This window comes from Micromys minutus (genome assembly GCF_963924665.1).
Source record: "Micromys minutus genome assembly, chromosome: 2".
Lineage (NCBI taxonomy): Eukaryota > Metazoa > Chordata > Mammalia > Rodentia > Muridae > Micromys > Micromys minutus.
Window position 1 is genome coordinate 49,663,877 of NC_137971.1, and position 27,807 is coordinate 49,691,683.

Consider the following 27,807-nt stretch of genomic DNA (forward strand, 5'->3'; position numbering starts at 1 on the left):
CTGACCTCCTGTCTGCCCATACGTCATTCTGGAAGCTGGAGTGGTGCAGACCTTGCATTCCTGAACACAGCTGAATTCACACTCTAACAGCTCAAGGGAAACAGCTGGCCTGCAGAAACCACAGCAGTCCCCCAGAGAAGAAAAATAAAGAGAGAGAGAGAGAGAGAGAGAGAGAGAGAGAGAGAGAGAGAGAGAGAGAGAGAGAGAGAACACCTCTGGCGTTTGTTGTTTGTTGTTCATTTTCTGTTTCTTTGCATTTGTTCTCATCCTGAATTTAGGGAAAATGCCTCTAAGACTGCCCAGCAAGGGATAGAAGGAAAGCAGGTGTCCCTGCTGCTGATGGGAAGTGGATACAGTGATAAGTCAGTGACGTGGTGGCCTATAGAGTTTCTGGCATGTGCTGGGTGCCACATGCCAGGTGCCTGGCATTATGCCAGGGATCATAACTAAGAACACAGCATCCCTCCGTCACAGGGCTGACAGTGTAAAGGGGGAAAAGACCGACAAGCTATCATTCACTGAGAACTGATCCAGGAAACCAGAACAATGAGAGCACATTACAGCTGGGAAAGAGAGGAGTCAGGGCGGGCTTCCAGGAGAAAATGCCCTAAGCTGAAACCCAAGGGTGAGAAAAGAGAAGGCTGCATCAAAGCCAGAGGGATGCTGGGAATAGCTGACCTTGGCTGGCAAGGCCAATCAGGAGCTTGCAAAAACTGACAAGCACTGCAGTAAACACTAGAGGGGAGCCCGGGACTCAAGGTTCCCTGGATCTGATTAGGTGTGGACAAGCTGAGATACCTCCACAACGCTTCCTCTCTGTGTGAACCAACAGCAGGCTGTCCCACCACAGCATTCTCATCCAATGTTTTTGTTTTGGTTTTTGAGACCAAGTATCACTATGTAGCTCTGGCTGTCCAATTAATCTGCTGGGATTAAAGGTATATGCCACCCTACCCCACAAAGATTGTTTTTAAGTGGATATGTGTGTATCTGTGTGAGTGTATGCCACATGAGCTCAGATAATCAAGGAAGCCAGGAGGAGGCCAGGTCCCCTGGAGCTAGAGTTGCAAATGGATATCAGCTACCCAATGTGGGTGCTAGGAATAGAACTTTGGTCCCCCAAGGGACAGGAGTCACTCCTAACCACTGAGCCATCTCTCCAGCCCCCCCCCCCATCCAACTTTTAAATCTTTCTAGGGAATATTAAGCAAGTGCTAGTAAATACACTCCAAGTTCAACCCACTGTCAGAGCACAGTGAATAAAAGACAAGTCACAACCCCCATGTTTTTCCTGTACTCATTCCTGTGACCAACAAAACTTATCAAAGGTTTTCCATGGTTATATAACAAGAACATGACAAGTGACACACAGGATCCAACCATTTCCCCTCTGGAAACAACGAAGGGAGTGTTCGCAGAACAAGCAGTACAGGCCTTTGTACCTGGGAGACTGGCAAGGTCTGGACTGGCAATCCAAGGACAAGAGCCTGGCTAATCCAAAGCTCTTATTTCCTTCTGATAATCAGCAATCTGTAATTTCCCACTTTTAGGGGTAGTAATTACTCCAAACAAAGAGCAGTAACCAAAAACAGTATTTAAAGGGAGTGGCTTTTTTCTTTTTTCCCCAGAAGAGATCTGCAGCTCAGTTAAAGAAAAAAACAAAAGCCTTAGTACAAAGCTTGTCTGTTAGATTCAATGGAAAACGTAATTTGAACGAAAATTCGGTATGCAAACAGAAAGAAGTGAAAGCATACCCACCCCTTACCAGGGCCCCACCCCTTACCAGGCCCCCACCCCCAACTAGGGCCCCACCCCTTACAGTGAATTTGCCCTACCTGACCCACCTTATTCCTACAGCTGAAATTCCTAGAATTTATTTTCTAGGAATTTAGACAATTCAAGTCGGCTGCCTTCACTCTCACCTGACATCCCTATCTGCCTGAAGGGCCCACTTGAAATTCAAGTGGTGAGCCAAACTCGCAGGCTTACAAATAGAAAATGCGCTGTCATTCTTCTCCCTTGGCTTTTCACATTCCAGTCCTCCCCATTGCCTGGCTGCCCGAGGGAGGGGACAGAGCACTGGCTGCCTGGCAGTCATGTACCCTGGAAAAGACCACACACACAAGAGAAAACACACACAGAGCAGGCTACGTTGCATGGCTGGAAAAAAAAAAAAGCCTTCCACTTTGGGTGGACAGGAGTATCGACCTTTAAGCTAAAGAAAACTTGTTCCTCGGTAGGATATCGAGTGCTCATACCTCAGTTCATTGTGACTACAGCTCAGTAATGAGGGCTGTCAGACTCCAGGAGATGGATGGACGGGTCTAACATAGTCACCAGGTACGTGACTTCTTGTGTAGCCCAGGCTGACCTGAAACAAAGCTATCAATGGGAAGATGCCCTTGAACTCCAGATTCTCCTGCCTCTACCTCCTCAGTCCTGGGGTTTCATTTGTGTACCACCACACCAGGCTTAGGCTATGGCAAGCCCAGGACATTATGCATGCTACAGTCCCAGCCCACACACGTCTTATTTTTATTATTTGTGTGTATCTGTGTGTATGGCCATGTTTATGCATGTGCACATGTGTGTGGGCACAAGTCTATGCCCATGCATGGGAAAGCCAGAGGCCAAAGTCATTTCTCTTTCTCTGTCATTCTCCACCTTGTCTCTTACTTGATCTGGCTCATCATTGGGCTAGACTGTCAGGCCAGAGAGTTCTGGGAGTCTTCTATCCCTGCCCCCCCACCCCGTGATAGGGTTACAGACCTGAATACCATGCCCACCTTTTACCTCAATTCTGGACACCAGAACTCAAGTCCTCATGCATGAGCAGCAAGAGCTTAAATACCAAACCATCTCCCCAGCCCTCTCTTAAATACCAACATTCAAAAGTGTAAACCTAAGATGTCATATACAAAGTCATCTTTTCGGAAAAGTCTGGAAGGAGAAAGGAGAAAGTTGAAGCTGATGCTACATTTTAGAAATTAAGGTCCCACCAGGTAAGTCCCAGGGCAACACATAAAGTGAACCACATACAGCAGCTTCCAGCTGGTCTCTGATGGTCTTTTTCTGTGATTGCCCAGAATTCTATGTCCAGTCTTATTTGGCCATCAGCCTGCCCCATTACTTCACAGAAGCCAGGTCTAAATAGATAAAAATCTGCCTAGGAACTGTGACAGAACTTGGATTAGTTCCAGGATTGGCCAGTTGGCTAAAAGTGACTACAGTGATTCCCAGAGACTGGGCTCCCTTGTTCCCTGGACACTAACACCCAGGATTGGGGAATTGGGGCTGGGGGGTGGGGGGCAGATCATTTGGTTTGGGATCAGAGCAAAAATTTTGCCTTGATGTCACAGTGCTCTGATTTTCTTAGAGTACATTTACTTGGGGCACCCAAAAAGGCAGGGCTCAAACCCTCTGAAGCCATCATTGGTGCTGTACAAGTGGTAAGGAATAAAACCAAAGTTTTGCTAGACCGTTGAGTCACACCCCAACCCCTCTTCTTCCTTTTTTCTGGTCTTCCTCCTCCACACCCTTTACATTTCTCAGGCTCATCCAAATCATCCTGGCTCTGACTAATCCACTTTTGCCCAGGCTTCCCCTCGGATTTTGACTTGTTTCCCTCTAGGCTCTAATCTGTGAAAGAAGAGCTCTCTAGGTGTTCTCAGTTCTTACCCTCAGGTCTGGAGCCAATGATGGGCAGAGCTGCCCCTCCCCACTGGGGGAGCATGGAAATCCCTGGTCTTACTGCAGGCTGTTGGCTGATTCTCAAACTGGAGTCTAGCAGACACGGCAGGTGCAAAGATACACAGGAAACACCATGCTTGGGAGCAACTCTCTCCTACTCCCAATCACTGTGTGGAAGCCTCTCACATTCCCAGGCCCTACCTTAGACACAAGGCTCACCCTCCTAGGGTCTCAGATTGACCAGAGCAGTGTTTGCGGTCAACCTGTCCACTCTCAAGGGGCCCTGGTACCAGGGGGCGGGGATAACTATCATACATTCACCTCAGTTGTAGTTTCTCTCATTTATTAATATCATGGAAGAGTGAAGACTGGATATGGCAAAAGACTGGGAATAGCCTGAGGTAGGAAGTCCAAGGAAGAGACTGACAGCTGCCAAGGAGGGCAAGCCTGGGCCAATGTCTCACTGTTCTTGAGTCTACTGCCTCCTCTTGGAGGGGAAAAATTGGGCACATACACCGGTCTTTGCCTTCCAAAGCTGATCCTGAAACCTGTGTGCCTCTGGGACCTCAGTGTCTACCTTCTCTGTCCTAGCCCCACCCTGCTGAGCCTCTCTCCCATACTTCACTACCAGCTTTCACTCCTGCTGCCTCCCTGCTTGGAAAACCTGCCTCAGCTCCTCTCCAAGCCCCAGTGTACTAACCCAGCCTTCCTGGGAGCAAAAAAAAAAACAAAACAAAAAACAAACTGCTGATAAAGGCAGGTTTCTCAGAACAGACTCCAGTGGGACTCTGACCCTGTTTTACTATGTGCCCCTGCACACAGCACTAACCCTGACTTGTCTATTAAATGTAAATTAGGGCCTACTTTGTGGAGTTGTGTGTAACATATACAATGTTTAACTTAACCGAGTTAACAAGCGGTTTATAGAAATAACTCATACAACTTTTACTATATACTGAGCACACACACACTGTGTTTCATGAAACAGAAGTTAGGGTTTATTAAGAAGAAAATATGTATGTTAATTTACATTATTTTCATAATGCTGTAAGAGGAATTCCGTACCATCTCCTTTTCATCCTATAGAAAAGGAAATTCCATAACTATCTCCTGACCTGGGTCCTAAGGAATAAACCCAGGACATGAACATACCACACAAAAACTCTACCAACTAAGTTATATCCCAGCCTCATGTCATAGATTTTGATGACTTACCCAGGGTCCCAAAGGGAGGAACCCACAGAAATGATAGCTTTTTTTTTTTTTAATGGTTTTTCAGGATAGGGATTTTCTGTGTAGCCCTGGCCATCCTGAAACTCAATCTATAAACCAGGCTGGCCTCTAACTCAAAGACTCACCTGCCTCTGCCTCCTGAGTGCTGGAATTAAAGGCATGCACCGTCACCCACAAGCATTTGAAAGCTATTTTTTAACTATGTTTTTAAATTTCTTTAACGTGTATGATTGTGTTGCTTGATTATATGTACACATAGCACATGTGTGCTTGGTGCCCAAAGAGGCCAGAAAATATATCAGATCCCCTGGAACTAGAGTTTTGGATCGTTGTGAGCCAACTTGTAGGTACTGGGAACTGAACTGAGATCTTCCAGAAGAATAGCAAGTGACTTTAACCTCTGAGTCCCAAGATTTTGTTTTATAAGTTACGTGTATGTGTGTGAAACTTCATGAGTGTATGTGCATACATGAGGCCCTGGAGGTCAGAAGGGGTGTCAGGACCCCGGGAACTGGAATTGCAGGTGGTTGTAGGTGGCCATGTGGGTGCTGTAATTGAATCCAGAACCTTTCTCTACAAGAGCAAGAAGAGCTCTTAACTACTAAGCCATCTCTCCATCCCCAGTTATTCACTGTTTGTTTGTTTGCTTGCTTGTTGAGATAGGTTTTCACTATGTGACCTTGGCTAGCCTGGCATTCAACTATATAGACCAGGCTGACATAGCACTCACAGAGAATCCACCTGTTTCTGCCTCCCCCGTGCTGAGATTAAAGGCATGTGTCACCACGCTTGGCTCTGGTTTTTATTATTATTCCCGTAATACTTTTAGAGATGAGAAAGTGTCTAAGATCCTACAGATTTCTAGAGATGTTTTTTCAAGCCCCACCCAAAAACTCCCCCTTTCTTCAGGAAACTATCACAGGGGAGAAAAACAATTTTGTTTCTAAAATCTGAAAGCTTTGATTTCCCTAGGTAGGATCACCCCCTTCTAGGCTCTGAGTTGAGCCTCACCTCTCTGGACTATAAGATAGAGTGGGTAGTGCTCGATTTCCTGGGCAGAGCTGAGAACACACTGTAAGATGTCCTGAGGTAAAGCACTTGTGCACTAAAAGGACCTGTCTATCCAAGAGAGAGACAGAGACAGAGAGAGAGAGAGAGAGAGAGAGAGAGAGAGAGAGAGAGAGAGAGAGAGAAGCCCATTAACTACCTTAGCACTGCCTTTGCCTGGCTTTCCCCTCATTCTCTCCTTTATGCCAAAAAATGAACATTCCAGGGAGTTGGACATACCATCTGTGACATGAGACATTTCCTCTTACGTACTGTCATGAATAAACTATTTTTACTTTAAAAGAAAAGAAAGAAAGAAAAAGAAAAAGAAGGGCTCTTTATCTGTTACCCTTCCCAACCTCAGCCATCCTGAGAAGTCTTTCTATGCTGGCCAGACCTCAAACTTGTTATGGAAAAAAACAGAGGAATTTATGGGGAAACGAAACCACCCTCCTAGGCAGAATGTCCCCCACACATTTGCTGTAGCACAAGGCTGCTACTCTGCAGAGCACAGGCAGCTTCAGGGGCCACAGGGCGATCCAGAGGCTGGTAAACAGCTCGTGGTATTCCCAGTTCTATGGCAAGCATTCATGCACAGAATTCTTTGTCCTCGTGAGGAAAAACAGAAAGCTGCTGTGGGCTGCAAAGCCCTAGGCCAGAGCCCCACTTTCAAAATCCCAACCAGAGATCACGCCAAGGCCGAGCATGCTACCAGCCTCCAGAGCACACTTGAGAAATAAACTTGCCCAAACTTGGACTTTTCGATTGAAAAACTTATATTTCCTTGTTAATTCTGAAGGGAAAACATGGCAAGATTACAAGGAAGAAGTCTGGCAAGCTCCTGCTTAATTGGTGCTAGTCCACTTAGCCTGCCTTCAGAAGGGTGAGTTAAGAGGCGCCCAACATTACTTCTGTGAGCGTACTACCCCCAAAGGCATCACCTGCTGTGATTAGGAACATCATCAGACACACCAGATGAAGGGACATTGCTACAAAAAACTGGCCCCATGCCCTTCAAAAAGATCAATGCCAGGCCAGCAAGAGGGCAGCAGGTAAAGTTCTTGCTACTAAGCCTAAGGACACATTTGGTCCCCAAGACTGAAGATCCCATATTCCAAGGTTTGTCTTCTGACTTTCTCTCTCTCTCTCTCTCTCTCTCTCTCTCTCTCTCTGACACACACACACTCATTCACACATTAAATTTTTAAATATGAAAAGATATTACAGCTGCTAAAGGTGGTTGTATTCATGTGTAATCATAGCTTTGGAAGGCTAAGGCAGAAGCATTTTGAGTTGGAGGCCAGCCTGAACTATATAAGGACTTCCAGGCCAACCTGAGTTACACAGTTCGACCTTCTAAATTGAAGAAATGGTGGCTCACACCTATAATCCCAGAGAGGCTGAGGAAGGAGGATCAGCACTTAGCGTGAGGCCGATCACACACAGGGAGTTTCGGGGAAGTCTAGGCAGCAAGTATAAGACTCTGTGTCAAATAGCATTAAAAGCAAAACAAAATAATAGATGGAAATCATGGCGAAGACAACTAAATTCGGTGGGGGGAGGACTCAGAAGCCTATCTTAAAGCCTGGCTGGGACAAAAGGTCAGCTCTGTTAAGGAAACTACAGGGTAATTAGAAACTTATGAATAGATATGAGTAAGAGATCAAAGTAAGATTTACTGAATTTAATCATATACTAGGGTTGCACAAGACAATGTCCACACACAGTGAAGCACGTTGGAGTTAAAGTGCTGTGATATCTGTAGACAGCCCCCACCCATTCAGCAAAACATAGTGGTTATTATTAATATCTAAATGAAGAGATTAAAGTGAGGAAAAGTGCTAAGAATTGGAGAACAGCCCTGGAGGCGGTGCACGCCTTTAATCCCAACATTCGGGAAGCAGGCAGATTGGAGTTTGAGATCAGCCTAAACTACAGAGATAGTTCCAGGACAGCCAGGGCTACACAAAGAAACCCTGCCCTCCAAAGAGGGGGAGAAGGAACAGGACGAGAAGGACGAGAAGGAAGAGGAGAACATGAGTGTGTCACCATATTATTCCTGCCATTTCTCTGAAGGTTTTCATTTAAAGTGTGCATACGTTAAAAAGAGTGAGAGAAGACAGAAGCGGTGTGCACACCTTTAATCCCAGTGCCCAGGAGACAGAAGCTCATTGAGAGTTTGAGGTCAGTCTGGTCTATAAAATGAGTTTCAGACTAGTCAGGGCTACAAAGTGAGATCTGGGGGCTGGGGTGGGGGTGGAGGTAAGGGAAAGAGAGATGATAAAAGGAAAGAAAGATAAGGGAAAGGGCCAACATCTTTAGTTGCATGCTTAGCTGACTCCCCCGGGTTGTAGTTCCTAACTTCACTGCTCAGATGGTCTCTGAGGTTGGATGTGTGCAATAGCCACGGTGGAGGCTGTCAATTTTGGTCTGGGAAACTGGAGACTCAGCTACACTTCACCACTGACATGTCTCAAAACATTTCAGACAATGCCACACAGGAAAAATAGTTACTCAGTGTCACACTCACACCTTGCTTTTCACCCAAAATGGCCCATCCACACCACTCTCCAGACTGCTTCCAAGGAATCAACTTTTGGGTCTGCCAAGGACCTTAGAGACTCTAAATACCTCATTCACATTACCAGGAAGTAGAGGCTCACAAGGGACCCCAATGTACCCAACATGGGAGATTAAGTCCGGTGACCCCTAGGCCAGTGCGTCTTTGCAGGTCCCGGGAACTCCGAAGTACCTTCCAGTCCCTTTTGGCTCTTTGCAAATTTGAGAGAAAACTTTGTTTCCCTAAGGAAATTATCATTCCTCTGTGTGTGTGTGCATCTGTCTGTCTGTCTGTAGGTCAGAAAACAAACTGCAGGAGTTAGTTATTTCCTCCCATCATCTGGATCCTGGAGATTAAACTCAGGTCATCAAGCTTAGCAGCAACCACTTTTACCTACTAAGCCATTTCTCGAGTCCAAATCATCCTTTTTCAGTGTATACTTAACTCTGTATACGATTACAACAGAAAAAGGACAAAAGTATTATTTCTGAAGATGTAGCGCATTGGGTAGTGTCTGCCTAGCATACCAGAGGTTCATACTGGGCTCAGTCCCAACACCATGTAAAGCAGAGACACAGCATACAGAATCATAATCCCAGCAGAGGAAGGGGCAGGAGGATTGAGGTTACCCTCCATTCCCATCTGCCTCCGTCTGTGCTGCTCTTCTGTGGAGATGGCCCCTGTAAGACAGAGGCCTCCTGTTCTATAGTTGCTGCCTCCATCCTGAGCGATGTGAAAACACCTGAAAGGTTCCTTGAGGTTTAATGGCCATTTACTGCCCACCCATCCTATCCAGGACTCCCAACTATCCCAGCCAATAAGTCATTGCCTGAAGGTCTTGGGAGTCTCATTATCTCCACCAGATGTGTCATTTCCCCCAACCCCAGCCCTTTTGTCAGGGTTCAAAGTATTCCAGATTTCACCATCCATTACATCATTTAGTCTGTAGAAGTCAGCAGAAGAGGAGTTTGAAATCACTGGGCCATAGGCAGCATGTAGCTGCAGTGTTCAAAAAATATTTGCTGAATGAGTGGACACTTCAGACTACAGTAGTTACTCCTCTCCTTCCTCAAGCTAAAAATAAATGCATTGATGTATAATTGGACAGCTTGGGCATTTCTGTCTAGGATATCTTCCCAATATCCCAGTGGCCATCTTCCCAGATGGGTACTGGATGTGATGACTTACACTTGTAACCCCAACATTCAGGAAGATTGTCTCATATTCAAGGCCAGCTCAAACTATACTGGGAGTTCCAGGACAGCCTTAAATACTTGGTTACAGTGTATCTCAAAATACAAAATATCTGTCTAAAAAATACAAAGAGAATCCTTCTGCTTCCACCCCCATGTGCTGGGATTGCAGTTGTGAACCACCACACTGGGTCTTAGGAGTGTCTGGGAATTTAACCCAGGTTCTCATGCATACCAGCCAAGCACTCTGTGAACTGAATTACATCCTCACCCCCACCACCACTCCCTTCTAAGGTCTTGCTCACACTAAGATAGATGTTCTGTGGTAATTGTGATCACTGTACACTCTCACTTGCCCAGCAATGATGCTGCCAGTCTCCCATCATGATCAAGAAGCAAAGACTTCCTTTTGGTACCTGTGCGGAGGTAATGCCTTAAAATCACTAACAAACTAGCAGTAGCATTGGGTGGATCAAGTCTGAGCCTCTCCGGCTGTGGGTGCAGCCTCCCGAGGCTTCAACCCTTTAACACAGAATGCAAGAGCATGGTACATCAGGGTTAATAAAGAGCTTTATTTGGCTTGTACAGCATCGACTTTCATACATTCTCAATTAATTTGCCACTAAAGTGCCAGACATTTCCTTAATCTTGATGACATTTGTTAAAAGAAATCAGAACTTTTCTCAGGACATATATCAGTTATGAATGAACGCTTTTCTTACCAAACCCAGAATGTAAGCCCCTCACATTGACCTGGTCGGTTGGACAATTTGCAAATAGATTCAAATTCCCTCTCACCTTGAGCACCAAACTAGGCTGGGACTAACACACCTTGGGATTAAAAAAAAGTCAGGCTACAGAGACGAGAAACAATGACCCACTGGCTGCCACCTCCTCAGGGCCATGCCAGGGCCTCACTGTCTGTACAGGTCCAACCTTCAGAGCGATTAAGACCTTGCCCCCTCTGCCACCTTTTACCTCACCCTCCTTTACTCACAAAAGCCCCCCAAGTCATTACAATGAAAAAAAAAAGCGGGTATCCATTACCCAGGTACTAACGATGTTCAGTAAAAATAAGGAAGATAACACAAAAGCTTGCTTAGTAAACATGAGCTCTCAGCATTCAATGCAAAAAAAAAAAAAAAAAAAAAAAAAAAACTGAAATCTTAAGGCAAATACTGTTGACTTTGCACATGAGCCAGATAAACTTAGAACTCTTTACCTCGAGGCAGAGTCCCAGGAGCCTACAGGCACTTGGTTTGTCGGCACTTGCCACTGGCAGAGGCAAGATCTTTGCATTATTGCTGAGACTATTGGGGTGTTTCTCTTTGGAGTTAGTTTATATACAAACACACCCAAGGCTGATATTTTATATTTATATATATGTACATGCATGAAGGCCCACTACTCTTTCTTTGTGGAAACTGATAGTTCTACCTCAGGAAGCTGGATGCCAACCTTGGTCCCACTGTCGTTGCTAGAGGAGGAAGACAGTCGGGACTTCTTTGAGGCCAAGGACACTCCACTCCCCTGCAACTTGCCTGCCTCATCATCACTCCCAGTAACCTCATAATGACCTTTGCTCTTTGATCCCAAGCCACCAAAGGTACCAAATTTCAACTTCCCATGTTTGCCTTTAGCTTCTCCACCTGCAAACTCCAAAGTCCCAGTTGGGGTGGAAGGCGCTGAGAACTCCCTCTCATCGCTGAAGGAGTTGGAACGGTGTCTTGGCTTCTTACTTTTAAATAGGGAGAATTTGCCTTTGGGCGAGGAGGCTTCAGCTTCCACTTCTCCCTCCAGAGAGCCCAAGCTGGCCTTTGAGCTCTTCAGGTCCCCTTTGGACCCAGAAATGGATGCTTCTGGTGAGCCAGTGACACCACCTTTCCCTTTAGGCTTAGAAAAGGGAAACTTTGGCATTTTGATTTTGGATTTTTTAAGTTTTACTTCAGACTCTTCCCACTCGCCTTCTCCAGCACCAGCCTGCACATTGGCCTCCACTTTAGGGAAGTTGACATCCACCCCTACTTCTCTACCAATGAGCTCACGGCCAGAGAAGGTAAACTTAGGGATCTTCATCTTGGGGAATGTTACTTTTCCAGATCCACTTTCCAAGTGACCTTGAGGCCCAGACACACTCATCCCGGGACCTTGGAGTCCAATCTGGCCCCCTTTCACATCTCCTTCTATCTTTGGTCCTGAGAAATGAAGGTTTCCAGCAAGTTTAGATGTATCCAAGTTTAGAGAAGAGGAAACTTGGGGTCCCTTCCACTCAACTCCAGAGCCTTTGACACTCATATGCCCTTCGCCCAGGTTGATATCTGGAACACTGACACCCCCTGAAACATCTACACCTCCTTTGATCTTGGGGCCCTTCAAGCTGACACCAAAATCTGACTCAGGAGATGCCATATTAAAGGAAGGCCCCTTGATGTTTACATCAGGAACAGTCCCATGGAGACCAATTCCTGAACCTTTCAGATCTCCTTTAATTTCGGGACCAGAAATCTGCCCTGATAAGCCTTTCACATCACATCCAGAGGCCTTAATTCCAGGCATTTGAAGGTTTCCTTCTGGGCCTTGAATGCTGATGCCTGGAAGACCTCCCCCAATTGCTGGGCCTTTCAATTCACCAGTGGCCCCAAGGTTCCCCTTCACTTTTGGTCCTTCCAAGTTAAAGTCCATGCTTGGTGCTGAGATCTGAGGCCCTTTCAGGTTCACATCCACCCCTGACCCCTTTAGTTCTCCACAAACTTGTGGCCCCTTAATGTTAATGTCCAAGTCGGACCCTGGAGCTGAGATACCAAACTGAGGCAGCTTCATGTGGGGAAGTTTGATACCACCTTCTGAGGTCTCCAAGCTAACATCAGGAGTACCCACAGATACTTTAGGGCATTTGACGTCTCCAGACACAGCCAGATCTCCCTGTAGACTTGGTCCCTTCAGTGTCACATCTGGTGTTCCCACACTGAGTGCTGTTGTGGCATCAATCCCTGACACTTTCACACCATCTGCTCCTATCTGTACTTTTCCACCAACACCTTTGAGGTCAAGACCTGGGGCGTGCAGCTTCATGCTGGGGCTGGAGGCACCCAGGTCTCCCTTCAAACTTGGTCCTTTCAAGTTCAGGTCGAGATCAGGCCCAGACACTTTTGGCATAGAGAGGTCCACCGAAGGCAAATCCACTCCTGGGCCTTTTAGAGACATACCAGGCCCTTCGAGTTTAACACCAGATGTGCCCAGCCCTCCTTCAAGAGAGGGCATCTGGGCACAGATGTCAGCACTCCCACCTTCCATTTTCATGCCAGGGGCACTGATCTTAGGCAAAGAAAACTTAGGGAACTTTATTTTTCCTTCTGGACCTTGCAGATCGACGTCAGGTCCTTCTAGTTCCACACCAGGAACGTCACCCTGTATCTTTGGTCCTTTCAATTTAACATCCACATCGGGTATGGAGACTTGAGGCGCAGAAATACCAAAAGAGGGTGTTTTGATTTTAGCTTCCGGGCCTTCAATGTTGATGTCTGGTGTGTTCAAGTTGGCCTGCACATTGGGACCTTTCAGCTTGGGAGCCTTCACATGAATATCAGGAGCTTCCACACTAATCCCTGATGAAGAAATATCCACATCTGGTACCTTGATTTCACCCTCAAGCTTGGGGCTTGGTAGGGGAGCCTCTGCCTTAAATTTAGGTGACTTAATGTCAAATTCTACATCTGGAAAGTACATTTTTCCAAACATAGTTTTCTTGACTTTGGGAGATTTTACTTCAGCTTTGAGTGCAGCATCAGGCCCTGCAACACTGATATCCACATCAGGAGCTTTGAGGCTGGCATCAACCTCACCTCCAGGAATATTCAAATCAAATCCCTGTTTCTTGGCTTTAACTTTAGGACCACTCATGTGAATTTTAGGCATTTTAAACTTGCTTTTCTTGCCCTTACCAGCAATGCTTATTTCAGGAGTCTCCACACTCAGATCTGCTTCGGGGACAGTCACATCAACTGTGGGTGTCTTCATTTCAGCTTTGGGACTTTTTGCGCCAAATCCAAACTTGGGTTTCTTAAACTTGGGAACTTTAACATCTGGCACCTCAATATTCATATCGGGGCTCTCCATTTGAACATCTAAGCTTGGAGTTTCTAATTCAACTTTAGGCCCTTTGAGATCTACTTCACCACTTCCTAACTTAGGCCCAGAAATTTCAACTTTTGGTGTCTTGAGATGCATATTAGCATCAGGCCCAGTTATTTTAGGAACAGATACCTCCAGCGATGGCATCTTCAAGTTAAGACCACTGAGTTTAGCATCAGGGACTTCAATATCAAGACCTGGACCTTTCAGGTCTATTTCAGGTCCTTTGAGAGTACCTTCAGGCTTAGGAACAGAACCATCAAAGGTTCCTTTTACTTTGGGTCCTTTTAACTCCAGATCAACATCAGGCATAGAGATCTTGGGAGCCTTGATGTTAATTTCAGGCATCTTAAATTTGGGGCCCTTCAGTTTTGCATCAGGACCTTCAATGTTTACATCTGGAACATCAATGTCCACCTTGGGTCCAGAGACATCAAGGTCAGCCTTGGGCAGGTTCACATCCACTTCAGGACCTTCTCCTTTGAAGCCAGGCATGCTGAACTTGGGCATTTTCACCTTGGGCATCTTCAGGTGCCAGTCTGGGCCCTGGACATCCACATCTGGAACATCAACATCCACTTTGGGGCCTTTGATGTCTACATCAGGAACATTAATCTCACCTTCCACCTTGGGCAGAGACACGTCCACATCACCCTTCACTTTGGGGCCTTTCAGGTTTAAGTCAATGTCAGGCATGGAGATTTTAGGAGCCTTGATGTGCATCTCAGGCATCTTGAACTTGGGGCCCTTCAGTTTGGCATCAGGACCTTCAATATTCACATCTGGAACATCAATGTCCACCTTGGGTCCTGAGACATCAAGATCAGCCTTGGGCAGGTTCACATCCACTTCAGGGCCTTCTGCTTTGAAGCCAGGCATGCTGAACTTAGGCATTTTCACCTTGGGCATCTTCAAGTGCCAATCTGGGCCCTGGACATCCACATCTGGAGCATTGATGTCCATTTTGGGACCTTTGATGTCAACTTCTGGGCCTTTGAGGTCTCCTTCCACTTTAGGTAGAGAAACATCCAGATCACCCTTCACCTTTGGTCCTTTCAGGTTCAGGTCAACTTCTGGCATTGAGATCTTGGGTGCCTTAAGGTGGAGATCAGGCATTTTAAACTTAGGGCCCTTCAGTTTCCCTTCTGGACCATGAATGTCAATATCAGGAGTGTCAATGCCCAGATTGGGGCCTTTGACATCCACTTTGGGACCTTTCAAGTCCCCTTCTAATTTAGGAATAGAAATGTCCAAATCTCCTTTGATCTTAGGTCCTTTCATGTTCAAATCAATGTCACTCATTGAAATTTGTGGGGTTTTGAAATGCAAATCTGGCACCTTAAATTTAGGGCCTTTGAGTTTTCCTTCAGGAACCTCAATGTCTATTTCTGGCCCTTTAAGATCACCTTCAACCTTAGGGAGTGCAAGGTCCACATCTCCCTTAACTTTTGGCCCTTTCAGATGTAAGTCAAAATCAGGCATAGAGATCTTGGGAGCTTTGATATGCATGTCTGGCATTTTAAATTTAGGTCCTTTTAATTTTCCTTCTGGTCCTTCAATATTGACATCAGGAGTGTCAATATCCACACTGGGTCCCTTGATATCAATGCCAGGACCCTTTAGTTCACCTTCCACTTTAGGCAAGGAAGCATCCACATCTCCCTTAACTTTAGGACCTTTCAGATGCAAGTCAAAGTCAGGCATAGAGATCTTGGGGGCTTTAATGTTCATCTCAGGCATCTTGAATTTGGAGCCCTTCAGTTTTGCATCAGGACCTTCTATATTCACATCTGGAACATCAATGTCAACCTTGGGTCCTGAGACATCAAGGTCACCCTTGGGAAGGTTCACATCCACTTCAGGTCCTTCTCCTTTGAAGCCAGGCATGCTGAACTTGGGCATTTTCATCTTGGGCATCTTCAGGTGCCAGTCTGGGCCCTGGACATCTACATCTGGAACATCAACGTCCACTTTGGGGCCTTTGATGTCTACATCAGGAACATTAATCTCACCTTCCACCTTGGGCAGAGACACGTCCACATCACCCTTCACTTTGGGGCCTTTCAGGTTTAAGTCAATGTCAGGCATGGAGATCTTGGGGGCCTTGATGTTCATCTCAGGCATCTTGAACTTGGGGCCCTTTAGTTTTGCATCTGGACCCTCAATATTCACATCTGGAACATCAATGTCCACCTTGGGTCCCGAGACATCAAGGTCAGCCTTGGGCAGGTTCACATCCACTTCAGGACCTTCTGCTTTGAAGCCAGGCATGCTGAACTTGGGCATTTTCATCTTGGGCATCTTCAGGTGCCAATCTGGGCCCTGGACATCTACATCTGGAGCACTGATGTCCATTTTGGGACCTTTGATGTCAACTTCTGGGCCTTTGAGGTCTCCTTCCACTTTAGGTAAAGAAACATCTAGATCACTCTTCACCTTTGGTCCTTTCAGGTGCAGATCAACTTCTGGCATTGAGATCTTGGGTGCCTTGAGGTGGAGATCAGGCATTTTAAACTTAGGGCCCTTCAGTTTCCCTTCTGGTCCTTCAATATTCACATTAGGGCCTTCAATGTCCACCTTGGGTCCCGAGACATCGATGTCAGCTTTGGGCAAATTAACATCCACTTCAGGACCCTCTCCTTTGAAGCCAGGCATGCTGAACTTGGGCATTTTCACCTTGGGCATTTTTAGGTGCCAGTCTGGGCCCTGGACATCCACATCTGGAACATTAACGTCCACTTTGGGGCCTTTTATGTCAACATCTGGACCTTTGAGGTCTCCTTCCACTTTGGGAAGAGAAACATCTGCATCACCCTTTACTTTGGGGCCCTTAAGATGTAAATCTGGCATAGAGATCTTAGGAGCCTTGATGTTCATCTCAGGCATCTTGAACTTGGGGCCCTTCAGTTTGGCATCAGGACCTTCAATATTCACATCTGGAACATCAATGTCCACCTTGGGTCCTGAGACATCAATGTCAGCCTTGGGCAGGTTCACATCCACTTCAGGGCCTTCTGCTTTGAAGCCAGGCATGCTGAACTTGGGCATTTTCATCTTGGGCATCTTCAGGTGCCAATCTGGGCCCTGGACATCTACATCTGGAGCACTGATGTCCATTTTGGGGCCTTTGATGTCAACCTCTGGGCCTTTGAGGTCACCTTCAACTTTGGGAAGAGAAACATCCACATCACCCTTCACTTTGGGACCCTTAAGATGTAAATCTGGCATGGAGATCTTAGGAGCCTTGATGTTCATCTCAGGCATCTTGAATTTGGAGCCCTTCAGTTTTGCATCAGGTCCCTCAATATTCACATCTGGAACATCAATGTCCACCTTAGGTCCTGAGACATCAAGGTCAGCCTTGGGCAGGTTCACATCCACTTCAGGACCTTCTCCTTTGAAGCCAGGCATGCTGAACTTGGGCATTTTCATCTTGGGCATCTTCAGGTGCCAGTCTGGGCCATGAACATTCACATCTGGAACATCAACGTCCACTTTGGGGCCTTTGATGTCAACGTCAGGAACATTAATCTCACCTTCCACCTTGGGCAGAGACACGTCCACATCACCCTTCACTTTGGGGCCTTTCAGGTTTAAGTCAATGTCAGGCATGGAGATCTTGGGGGCTTTGATGTGCATCTCAGGCATCTTGAACTTGGGGCCCTTCAGTTTGGCATCAGGCCCTTCAATGTTCACATCTGGAACATCAATGTCCACCTTGGGTCCTGAGACATCAAGGTCAGCCTTGGGCAGGTTCACATCCACTTCAGGGCCTTCTGCTTTGAAGCCAGGCATGCTGAACTTGGGCATTTTCATCTTGGGCATCTTCAGGTGCCAATCTGGGCCCTGGACATCCACATCTGGAGCATTGATGTCCACTTTGGGGCCTTTGATGTCAACGTCAGGAACATTAATCTCACCTTCCACCTTGGGCAGAGACACGTCCACATCACCCTTCACTTTGGGGCCTTTCAGGTTTAAGTCAATGTCAGGCATGGAGATCTTGGGGGCTTTGATGTGCATCTCAGGCATCTTGAACTTGGGGCCCTTCAGTTTGGCATCAGGCCCTTCAATGTTCACATCTGGAACATCAATGTCCACCTTGGGTCCTGAGACATCAAGGTCAGCCTTGGGCAGGTTCACATCCACTTCAGGGCCTTCTGCTTTGAAGCCAGGCATGCTGAACTTAGGCATTTTCATCTTGGGCATCTTCAAGTGCCAGTCTGGGCCCTGGACATCCACATCTGGAGCATTGATGTCCATTTTGGGGCCTTTGATGTCAACGTCAGGAATATTTATTTCATTTTCCACCTTGGGCAGAGACACGTCCACATCACCCTTCACTTTGGGGCCTTTCAAGTTTAAGTCAATGTCAGGCATGGAGATCTTGGGGGCTTTGATGTTCACCTCAGGCATCTTAAATTTGGGGCCTTTTAAGCTTCCCTCTGGACATTCCACATTTATTTCTGGGCCCTCAATAGTCATACTTGAACCTTCTATATTTATGTCTCCTTTGGGTAAATCCACAGCCACATCAGAGCCTTCTGCTTTCACTCCAGACACACTGAACTTGGGCATTTTCATCTTGGGCATTTTCAGACTCCATTCTGGACCATGAACATCCACATCTGGTACATTAAGTTGAACGTCTGGTGCTTTAATGTCCAATTTGGGACTTTTGAAGTCTCCTTCTAAATTTGGGCCTGCTACATCTAAGTCTCCTTTGACTTTAGAACCTTTCAAGTTTAGCTCCACATCAGGCATGGAGACTTTGGGAGATGAAATGCTCAGAAAAGGCATTTTAAACTTGGATCCTTTCACTTTACCTTGGACTTCAACTTCTGGAGCATTAATATCAACTTTTGCAGCTGTTATATCAACATCTGGCTTTTTAAGTTTGACATCCACTTCAGGTGTCTGAACTTTGGACCCAGAAAAATTAAATTTGGGAAGCTTAAAACGAGATTTCTTTGCTTTCCCATCAATATTGACCTTAGGAGCAGAAATGTCCACTTCTGGGCCCTTAACATCCACCTTGGGAGTTTTAATGTCACCCTCCATTTTGGGTCCAGAGATATCAACATCTCCCTTGATCTTTGGGCCCTTTAAATTCAAGTCAATTTCCGGCATAGAGATCTTAGGCATGTTTACATGCATGTCAGGCATTTTCAGTTTGGGACCTTTTAATTTGCCCTCAGGACCATGAATGTCAATATCAGGAGCATTTACATCTAATTTGGGGCCCTTTATGTCAATAGAAGGGGCTTTCAAACCACCTTCTACATTTGGAAGGGAAGCATCCACATCTCCTTTCACATTGGGGCCTTTAAGGTTAATATTCAAATCTGGCATTGATATCTTAGGAGCCTTGATGTTCATCTCTGGCATCTTAAACTTAGGACCTTTCAGTTTTGCATCAGGACCTTCAATATTCACATCTGGACCATCAATGTCCACCTTGGGTCCTGAGACATCAAGGTCAGCCTTGGGCAGGTTCACATCCACTTCAGGACCTTCTCCTTTAAAGCCAGGCATGCTGAACTTGGGCATTTTCACCTTGGGCATCTTCAGGTGCCAATCTGGACCATGAACATCCACATCTGGAACATCAACATCCACTTTGGGGCCTTTGATGTCTACATCAGGAACATTAATTTCACCTTCCACCTTGGGCAGAGACACGTCCACATCACCCTTCACTTTGGGGCCTTTCAGGTTTAAGTCAAAGTCAGGCATGGAGATTTTGGGGGCTTTGATGTTCATCTCAGGCATCTTGAACTTGGGGCCCTTTAGTTTTGCATCTGGACCCTCAATATTCACATCTGGAACATCAATGTCCACCTTGGGTCCTGAGACATCAAGGTCAACCTTAGGTAGGCTAACATCCACTTCAGGGCCTTCTGCTTTGAAGCCAGGCATGCTGAACTTGGGCATTTTCATTTTGGGCATCTTCAGGTGCCAATCTGGGCCCTGGACATCCACATCTGGAGCATTGATGTCCACTTTGGGACCTTTGATGTCAACCTCTGGGCCTTTGAGGTCACCTTCCACTTTGGGAAGAGAAACATCTATATCACCCTTTACTTTGGGACCCTTAAGATGTAAATCTGGCATGGAGATCTTAGGAGCCTTGATGTTCATCTCAGGCATCTTGAACTTGGGGCCCTTTAGTTTTGCATCTGGACCCTCAATATTCACATCTGGAACATCAATGTCCACCTTGGGTCCTGAGACATCAAGGTCAGCCTTGGGCAGGTTCACATCCACTTCAGGGCCTTCTCCTTTAAAGCCAGGCATGCTGAACTTGGGCATTTTCACCTTGGGCATCTTCAGGTGCCAGTCTGGGCCCTGGACATCCACATCTGGAACATCAACATCCACTTTGGGGCCTTTGATGTCAACGTCAGGAACATTAATCTCACCTTCGACCTTGGGCAGAGACACATCCACATCGCCCTTCACTTTGGGGCCTTTCAGGTTTAAGTCAATGTCAGGCATGGAGATCTTGGGGGCCTTGATGTTCATCTCAGGCATCTTGAACTTGGGGCCCTTTAGTTTTGCATCAGGTCCCTCAATATTCACATCTGGAACATCAATGTCCACCTTGGGTCCCGAGACATCAAGATCAGCCTTGGGCAGGTTCATATTCACTTCAGGACCTTCTGCTTTGAAGCCAGGCATGCTGAACTTAGGCATTTTCATTTTGGGCATCTTCAGGTGCCAATCTGGGCCCTGGACATCTACATCTGGAGCATTAATGTCCACTTTGGGGCCTTTGATGTCAAACTCTGGGCCTTTGAGGTCACCTTCAATTTTGGGAAGAGAAACATCCATATCACCCTTCACTTTGGGACCCTTAAGATGAAAATCAATGTCAGGCATTGAAATTTTGGGGGCTTTGATGTGCATTTCAGGCATCTTGAACTTTGGTCCTTTCAATTTGCCCTCTGGTCCTTCAATTTCAATGTCTGGCCCACTCATGTCCACATTTGGCCCTTTGAGATCTCCTTCCAATTTGGGAACATCTACATCCACCTCTCCCTTTATTTTTGGACTCTTCAAGTGAAGATCAATGTCTGGCATGGAAATTTTGGGAGTTTTGAAGTGCATTTCTGGCATCTTGAACTTGGGGCTTTTCCATTTACCTTCTGGACCTTCCACAGCTACCTGAGGTAGGTCAGCATCCAAATTGGGGCCCTTCACATCCAGTTCTGGACTCTTTAATTCTCCTTCAAGCTTTGGGACTGAAACATCAATATCTCCTTTGATTTTAGGACCCTTTAAGTTAAAATCAACATCAGGCATTGAGATCTTAGGGGCCTTGAAGTGCATGTCAGGCATCTTGAACTTGGGGCCTTTCAACTTTGCATCAGGACATTCCAAATCAACATCAGGCACTTCCACATCCACACTTGGGCCTTTTAGTTCCCCCTCTAATTTTGGCATTGACACATCCATGTCCCCCTTGACTTTGGGGCCTTTCAGATGCAAGTCTACATCAGGCATGGAGATCTTAGGGGCCTTGAAGTGCATGTCAGGCATCTTGAACTTGGGGCCTTTCAACTTTGCCTCAGGACCTTCAATGTTCACATCTGGAACATCAATGTCCACCTTGGGTCCTGAGACATCAAGGTCAGCCTTGGGCAGGTTCACATCCACTTCAGGTCCTTCTCCTTTGAAGCCAGGCATGCTGAACTTGGGCATTTTTATTTTGGGCATCTTCAGGTGCCAGTCTGGGCCCTGCACATCCACATCTGGGGCATTGATGTCCACTTTAGGGCCTTTGATGTCCACATCTGGCACTTTTATTTCACCTTCTATTTTGGGCACTGACACATCCATGTCCCCCTTGACTTTGGGGCCTTTCAGATGCAAGTCCACATCAGGCATGGAGATCTTAGGGGCCTTGAAGTGCATGTCAGGCATCTTGAACTTGGGGCCTTTCAGCTTTGCATCAGGACATTGCAAATCAACATCAGGCACTTCCACATCCACACTTGGGCCTTTTAGTTCCCCCTCTAATTTTGGCACTGACACATCCATGTCCCCCTTGACTTTGGGGCCTTTCAGATGCAAGTCCACATCAGGCATGGAGATCTTAGGGGCCTTGAAGTGCATGTCAGGCATCTTGAACTTGGGGCCTTTCAACTTTGCATCAGGACATTCCAAATCAACATCAGGCACTTCCACATCCACACTTGGGCCTTTTAGTTCCCCCTCTAATTTTGGCACTGACATATCCATGTCCCCCTTGACTTTGGGGCCTTTCAGATGCAAGTCTACATCAGGCATGGAGATCTTAGGGGCCTTGAAATGCATGTCAGGCATCTTGAACTTGGGGCCTTTCAACTTTGCATCAGGACATTCCAGATCAACATCAGGCACTTCCACATCCAAACTGGGACCTTTGACATCAACTTGAGGACCTCTAAGATCAGCTTCCATTTCTGGCACAGAAGCATCTATCTCTCCTTTCAGTTTTGGCCCCTTAAAATTCAAGTCCACATCTGGCATTGAGATCTTGGCAGCCTTGATATTCAACTTGGGCATCTTAAATTTGGAACCCTTCAGCTTCCCTTCTGGCCCTTCAATGTTCACATCTGGAACATCAATGTCCACCTTGGGTCCTGAGACATCAAGGTCAGCCTTGGGCAGGTTCACATCCACTTCAGGACCTTCTCCTTTAAAGCCAGGCATGCTGAACTTGGGCATTTTCATCTTAGGCATCTTCAGGTGCCAATCTGGGCCCTGCACATTCACATCTGGGGCATTGATGTCCACATTAGGGCCTTTGATGTCCACATCTGGCACTTTTATTTCACCTTCTATTTTGGGCACTGACACATCCATGTCCCCTTTGACTTTGGGGCCTTTCAGATGTAAATCTACATCAGGCATGGAGATCTTCGGAGTCTTAAAGTGCATGTCAGGCATTTTAAACTTGGGACCCTTCAACTTTCCTTCTGGACATTCAATATCAATATCACCAACATCCACATCAACTTCAGGACCTTTCAAATTTCCCTCCACTTTTGGAAGAGAAACATCTATACCACTTTTCAATTTAGGTCCTTTCAAATTAAGACCAACATCAGGCATAGAGATTTTGTGTGTCTGTATATTCATACTTGGCATCTTGAATTTCGGACCTTTTAGTTTCCCTTCTGGCCCTTCAATGTTCACATCTGGAACATCAATGTCCACCTTGGGTCCTGAGACATCAAGGTCAGCCTTGGGCAGGTTCACATCCACTTCAGGACCTTCTCCTTTGAAGCCAGGCATGCTGAACTTGGGCATTTTTACCTTGGGCATCTTCAAATGCCAGTCTGGGCCATGAACTTCCACATCTGGTGCCTCTACTTTGGGGCCTTTGATGTCAACAGTGGGAGCTTTTATCTCTTCTTCCACTTTTGGAACTGAAACGTCATATTCTGCTTTGACCTTAGGGCCTTTCAAATTCAAGCTAACATCTGGCATAGATATCTTCTGAGGCTTTATGTTCATTTCTGGCATCTTAAATTTTGGACCTCTTAGTTTTGCATCTGGACCTTCAATATTTACATCAGGAACATCAATGTCTACCTTGGGTCCTGAAACATCAATGTTGGCCTTAGGGATGTCTACTTCTGGGCCTTCTCCTTTGAAGCCAGGCATGCTGAACTTAGGCATTTTCATCTTAGGCATCTTAAGGTGCCAATCTGGGCCCTGGACATTCACATCTGGAGCATTGATATCTACTTTGGGACCTTTGATGTCAACCTCTGGGCCTTTGAGGTCACCTTCTACCTTGGGCAGAGAAACATCGACATCACCCTTCACTTTGGGACCCTTAAGATGCAAATCTGGCATTGAGATCTTGGGGGCCTTGATGTTCATCTCAGGCATCTTGAACTTGGGGCCCTTTAGTTTTGCATCTGGACCCTCAATATTCACATCTGGAACATCAATGTCCACCTTGGGTCCTGAGACATCAAGGTCAGCCTTGGGCAGGTTCACATCCACTTCAGGGCCTTCTGCTTTGAAGCCAGGCATGCTGAACTTGGGCATTTTCATCTTGGGCATCTTCAGGTGCCAATCTGGGCCCTGGACATCCACATCTGGAGCATTGATGTCCACTTTGGGACCTTTGATGTCAACCTCTGGGCCTTTGAGGTCACCTTCCACTTTGGGAAGAGAAAAATCTACATCACCCTTTACTTTGGGACCCTTAAGATGTAAATCTGGCATGGAGATCTTAGGAGCCTTGATGTTCATCTCAGGCATCTTGAATTTGGGGCCCTTCAGTTTGGCATCAGGCCCTTCAATGTTCACATCTGGAACATCAATGTCCACCTTGGGTCCTGAGACATCAAGGTCAGCCTTGGGCAGGTTCACATCCACTTCAGGTCCTTCTCCTTTGAAGCCAGGCATGCTGAACTTGGGCATTTTCACCTTGGGCATCTTCAGGTGCCAGTCTGGGCCATGAACATCCACATCTGGAACATCAACGTCCACTTTGGGGCCTTTGATGTCTACATCAGGAACATTAATTTCACCTTCCACCTTGGGCAGAGACACGTCCACATCACCCTTCACTTTGGGGCCTTTCAAGTTTAAGTCAATGTCAGGCATGGAGATCTTGGGGGCCTTGATGTTCATCTCAGGCATCTTGAACTTGGGGCCCTTTAGTTTTGCATCAGGACCTTCAATATTCACATCTGGAACATCAATGTCCACCTTGGGTCCTGAGACATCAAGATCAGCCTTGGGCAGGTTCACATCCACTTCAGGACCTTCTGCTTTGAAGCCAGGCATGCTGAACTTAGGTATTTTCATTTTGGGCATCTTCAGGTGCCAATCTGGGCCCTGGACATCTACATCTGGAGCATTGATATCCATTTTGGGACCTTTGATGTCAACTTCTGGGCCTTTGAGGTCTCCTTCCACTTTAGGTAGAGAAACATCCAGATCACCCTTCACCTTTGGTCCTTTCAGGTTCAGGTCCACATCTGGTAGAGATACCTTTGGAGCCTTGAAGTGCATCTCAGGCATCTTAAATTTAGGGCCTTTCAACTTTCCTTCTGGTCCTTCAAGGTTCAAATCTGGAGCACTAATATCTAGCTTTGGTACACAAATGTCCACATCAGTCTTGGGCATATTCACATCCAATTCTGGGCCTTCACCTTTGAGACTAGGCATGCTGAATTTGGGCATTTTAATCTTTGGCATTTTCAAATTCCAATCAGGACCATGAACATCAACATCTGGAGCACTGACATCTACTTTGGGGCCTTTCAAGTCTCCTTCCAGCTTTGGCATTGTGACACCATACTCTCCTTTTACCTTGGGACTTTTCACATGCAGATCTACATCTGGCATGGAGATCTTTGGGGCCTTGATGTTCATCTCAGGCATCTTCAGCTTAGGACCCTTCAGCTTTCCTTCAGGTCCTTCAATGTTCACATCTGGAGCTTTGACATCTACCTTGGGTCCTGACACATCAATGTCAGCCTTAGGAAGAGTCATCTCCACTTCTGGGCTCTCTGCCTTGAAGCCTGGCATACCAAACTTGGGCATTTTTACCTTGGGCATCTTCATATGCCATTCAGGACCTTGAACATCCACATTTGGAACATCAATGTCCACTTTAGCACTTTTAAGTTCAACATCAGGAACTTTAATCTCACCTTCTGCCCTTGGCACTGTGACATCATATTCTCCCTTTACACTGGGGCCTTTTAAGTGTAAGTCCACATCTGGCATGGAGATCTTTGGAGCTCTGATATTCATTTCAGGCATCTTAAACTTATGCCCTTTCAACTTTCCTTCTGGTCCTTCAACACTTACATCTGGAGCACTGACCTCAACCTTAGTCCCAGAAATGTCAATGTCTGCCTTGGGCAGGTTCACATCCACTTCTGGGCCCTCTGCTTTGAACCCTGGCACACTGAATTTGGGCATTTTCATCTTGGGAAACTTCAGGTCTGGGCCATGTACATCCACTTGTGGGGTGTCAGTTTCCACTTTAGGGCCTTTCAGTTCCCCCTCAAGTGCTGTGACATCACACTCTCCCTTCACCTTTGGCCCTTTGATACACAGATCTACATCAGGCATGGAAATCTTTGGAGTCTTGACACTTACTTCAGGAAGATTAATGTCAGGGCCTTTAAGCTTGCCACCCAGACCTTCCATGTTGACATTTGGAGCTTCTACCTTAGGCCCTGAAATACTAATATCTCCTTTGGGCAAAGTGACATTTACATCTGGGCCTTCTCCTTTGACTCCTGGGACACTGAACTTTGGCATCTTCAAGTTCCACTCTGGACCATGAACTTCCACATCTGGGGCATTGATGTCCATTTTGGGGCCTTTGACATCAACTTCAGGACCTTTTCCTCTTACTTTGGGGAGAATGACATCTACACCCCCTTTCCCTTTAGGTGCAGCTACATTTAAGTCTACATCTGCCATAGAAATCCTACAGGCTCCAATTTTTCCAGAAGGGCTGCTGAGCTTAGGACCTGTTAAGGTCCCCTCTAAGTTTGGTGTGTCTATGTCCACTCTGGAGCCTTTAACTGCCACCTGGGGGCCTTTAACATCACCTTTCACCTCAGGAGCAGACATCTTCATATTTCCTTTCAGTTTACAGGACCCAAGGCTCAGATCCACATCCTGCATAGAGATTTTAGGTTTCTGGACAATCATTTCAGGAGTCTTGACTTTAACACCCTTCATCTTCCCTTCAAGCCCACCAGTAGCCATCTCTGGCAGATTAATATCCCCAGAGACCCCAGGAAGGGTCACTTCACCTGTGGGCAGTGACGCATCAATGCCAACTCCCTCTCCTTTTGAATCTGATGCAGAGAACTTAGGGACTTTCATCTTAGGCACATTCAGTTTTCCCCCTAGCCCATGAACATCAACACCAGGGGTTCCAATTTCCACACTGGGACCAGTAATGGTGCCCTCAGTCTTGGAAACACAGGCATCCATTCCTACATTCCCTTGCAGCTTGGTACCTTTCAAGCCTAAGTCACCCTCAAGTGATGGCCCAGTGATTTGGGGACCCTTCAACTTCCCCTCAAGCCCCTCAATATTGACAGAGGAGGTACTTACTTCCAGATGAGGAGCCTGGATGTTTCCCCCAATAACCAAGCCTGGCTTGTCACCCTTGTGTCCCACAGAGAATTCAGGTGCAGAAACATTCAGCCCTACCTCTGGTATCTGGCCCTCCAGGCCTGCTGAGACACCAAATTTTGGCATCTTCATGGTAGGAATTTTAATTTTCCCAATATCACCACACTGGAGGGATGGGCCCTGTACCTCTCCTGAGCCAGCCCCAAAAGAAGACGAAACGTCCACTCCTGGAACTTGGATCCCTCCTTTGCCACCCAAGTCCAAGCCTTTCGCTTTGACATTGGCATCTAGGCTTCCGACCTTTATCCCAGGCACAGTGACCTGGAATTGTGAGTGGCCAGCACCTTCAAGCTCTGGTCCTGAAGCAGAAATGGCACCTGCCTGGATATCCACAGCAGAGCCTGTGGTTGGAGAGGCTGCCCCGGATCCAGACGGCAGTCGGATCACCGTTTTCCCAGGCTGGGTTTCCACATCTGTGTTGGAGATTTCAGTCACTTCATGCCTTGGTATCTTGATCATGAACTCAGGGCTTGTGATGTCGATGTCCTTCACTCCTTCCCGACCAGTCACATCCACAGTGTAGGCTGTGACCCTTCTAGTCACTGTGATGGTACGACTCTGGGTCTCCCCAAGGTCCCCTTCTACTCCATCCTCCGACCTCAGGCGTGGCTTTATCTTTGTGGTGTAGATGCGCTGGTAGTCCTCATCATCCCCGCTCTGCAGAAAGACATGCCCGGCAGAGGTTGCAGCAAAGCCCGCCTGAATTGGCAGATGCCCGGCTGCAGCCCAGCCAACAACAAGATTGCCTGTTTCCCAAAGGTGCTCAGACCATAACAG

The 27,807-nt window shown here is 46.6% G+C and overlaps 1 protein-coding gene and 1 pseudogene across 2 annotated transcripts in view; both read right to left on the reverse strand.

Moving 5' to 3' along the window:
* The window catches only part of LOC308417584 (RNA-binding protein 42-like), a 431,329-nt pseudogene that overhangs the window by 326,788 nt on the left and 76,734 nt on the right, over positions 1-27,807 (reverse strand). The window lies entirely within an intron of this gene.
* AHNAK (AHNAK nucleoprotein) overlaps positions 10,276-27,807 on the reverse strand; it is a 29,466-nt gene continuing 11,934 nt past the window's right edge. The window contains exon 5 of the mRNA XM_080912290.1: positions 10,276-27,687. Coding sequence (XP_080768416.1) covers positions 11,128-27,687 — 16,560 coding nt within the window. The 3' untranslated portion in view covers positions 10,276-11,127. The remainder of the gene's footprint in view (positions 27,688-27,807) is intronic.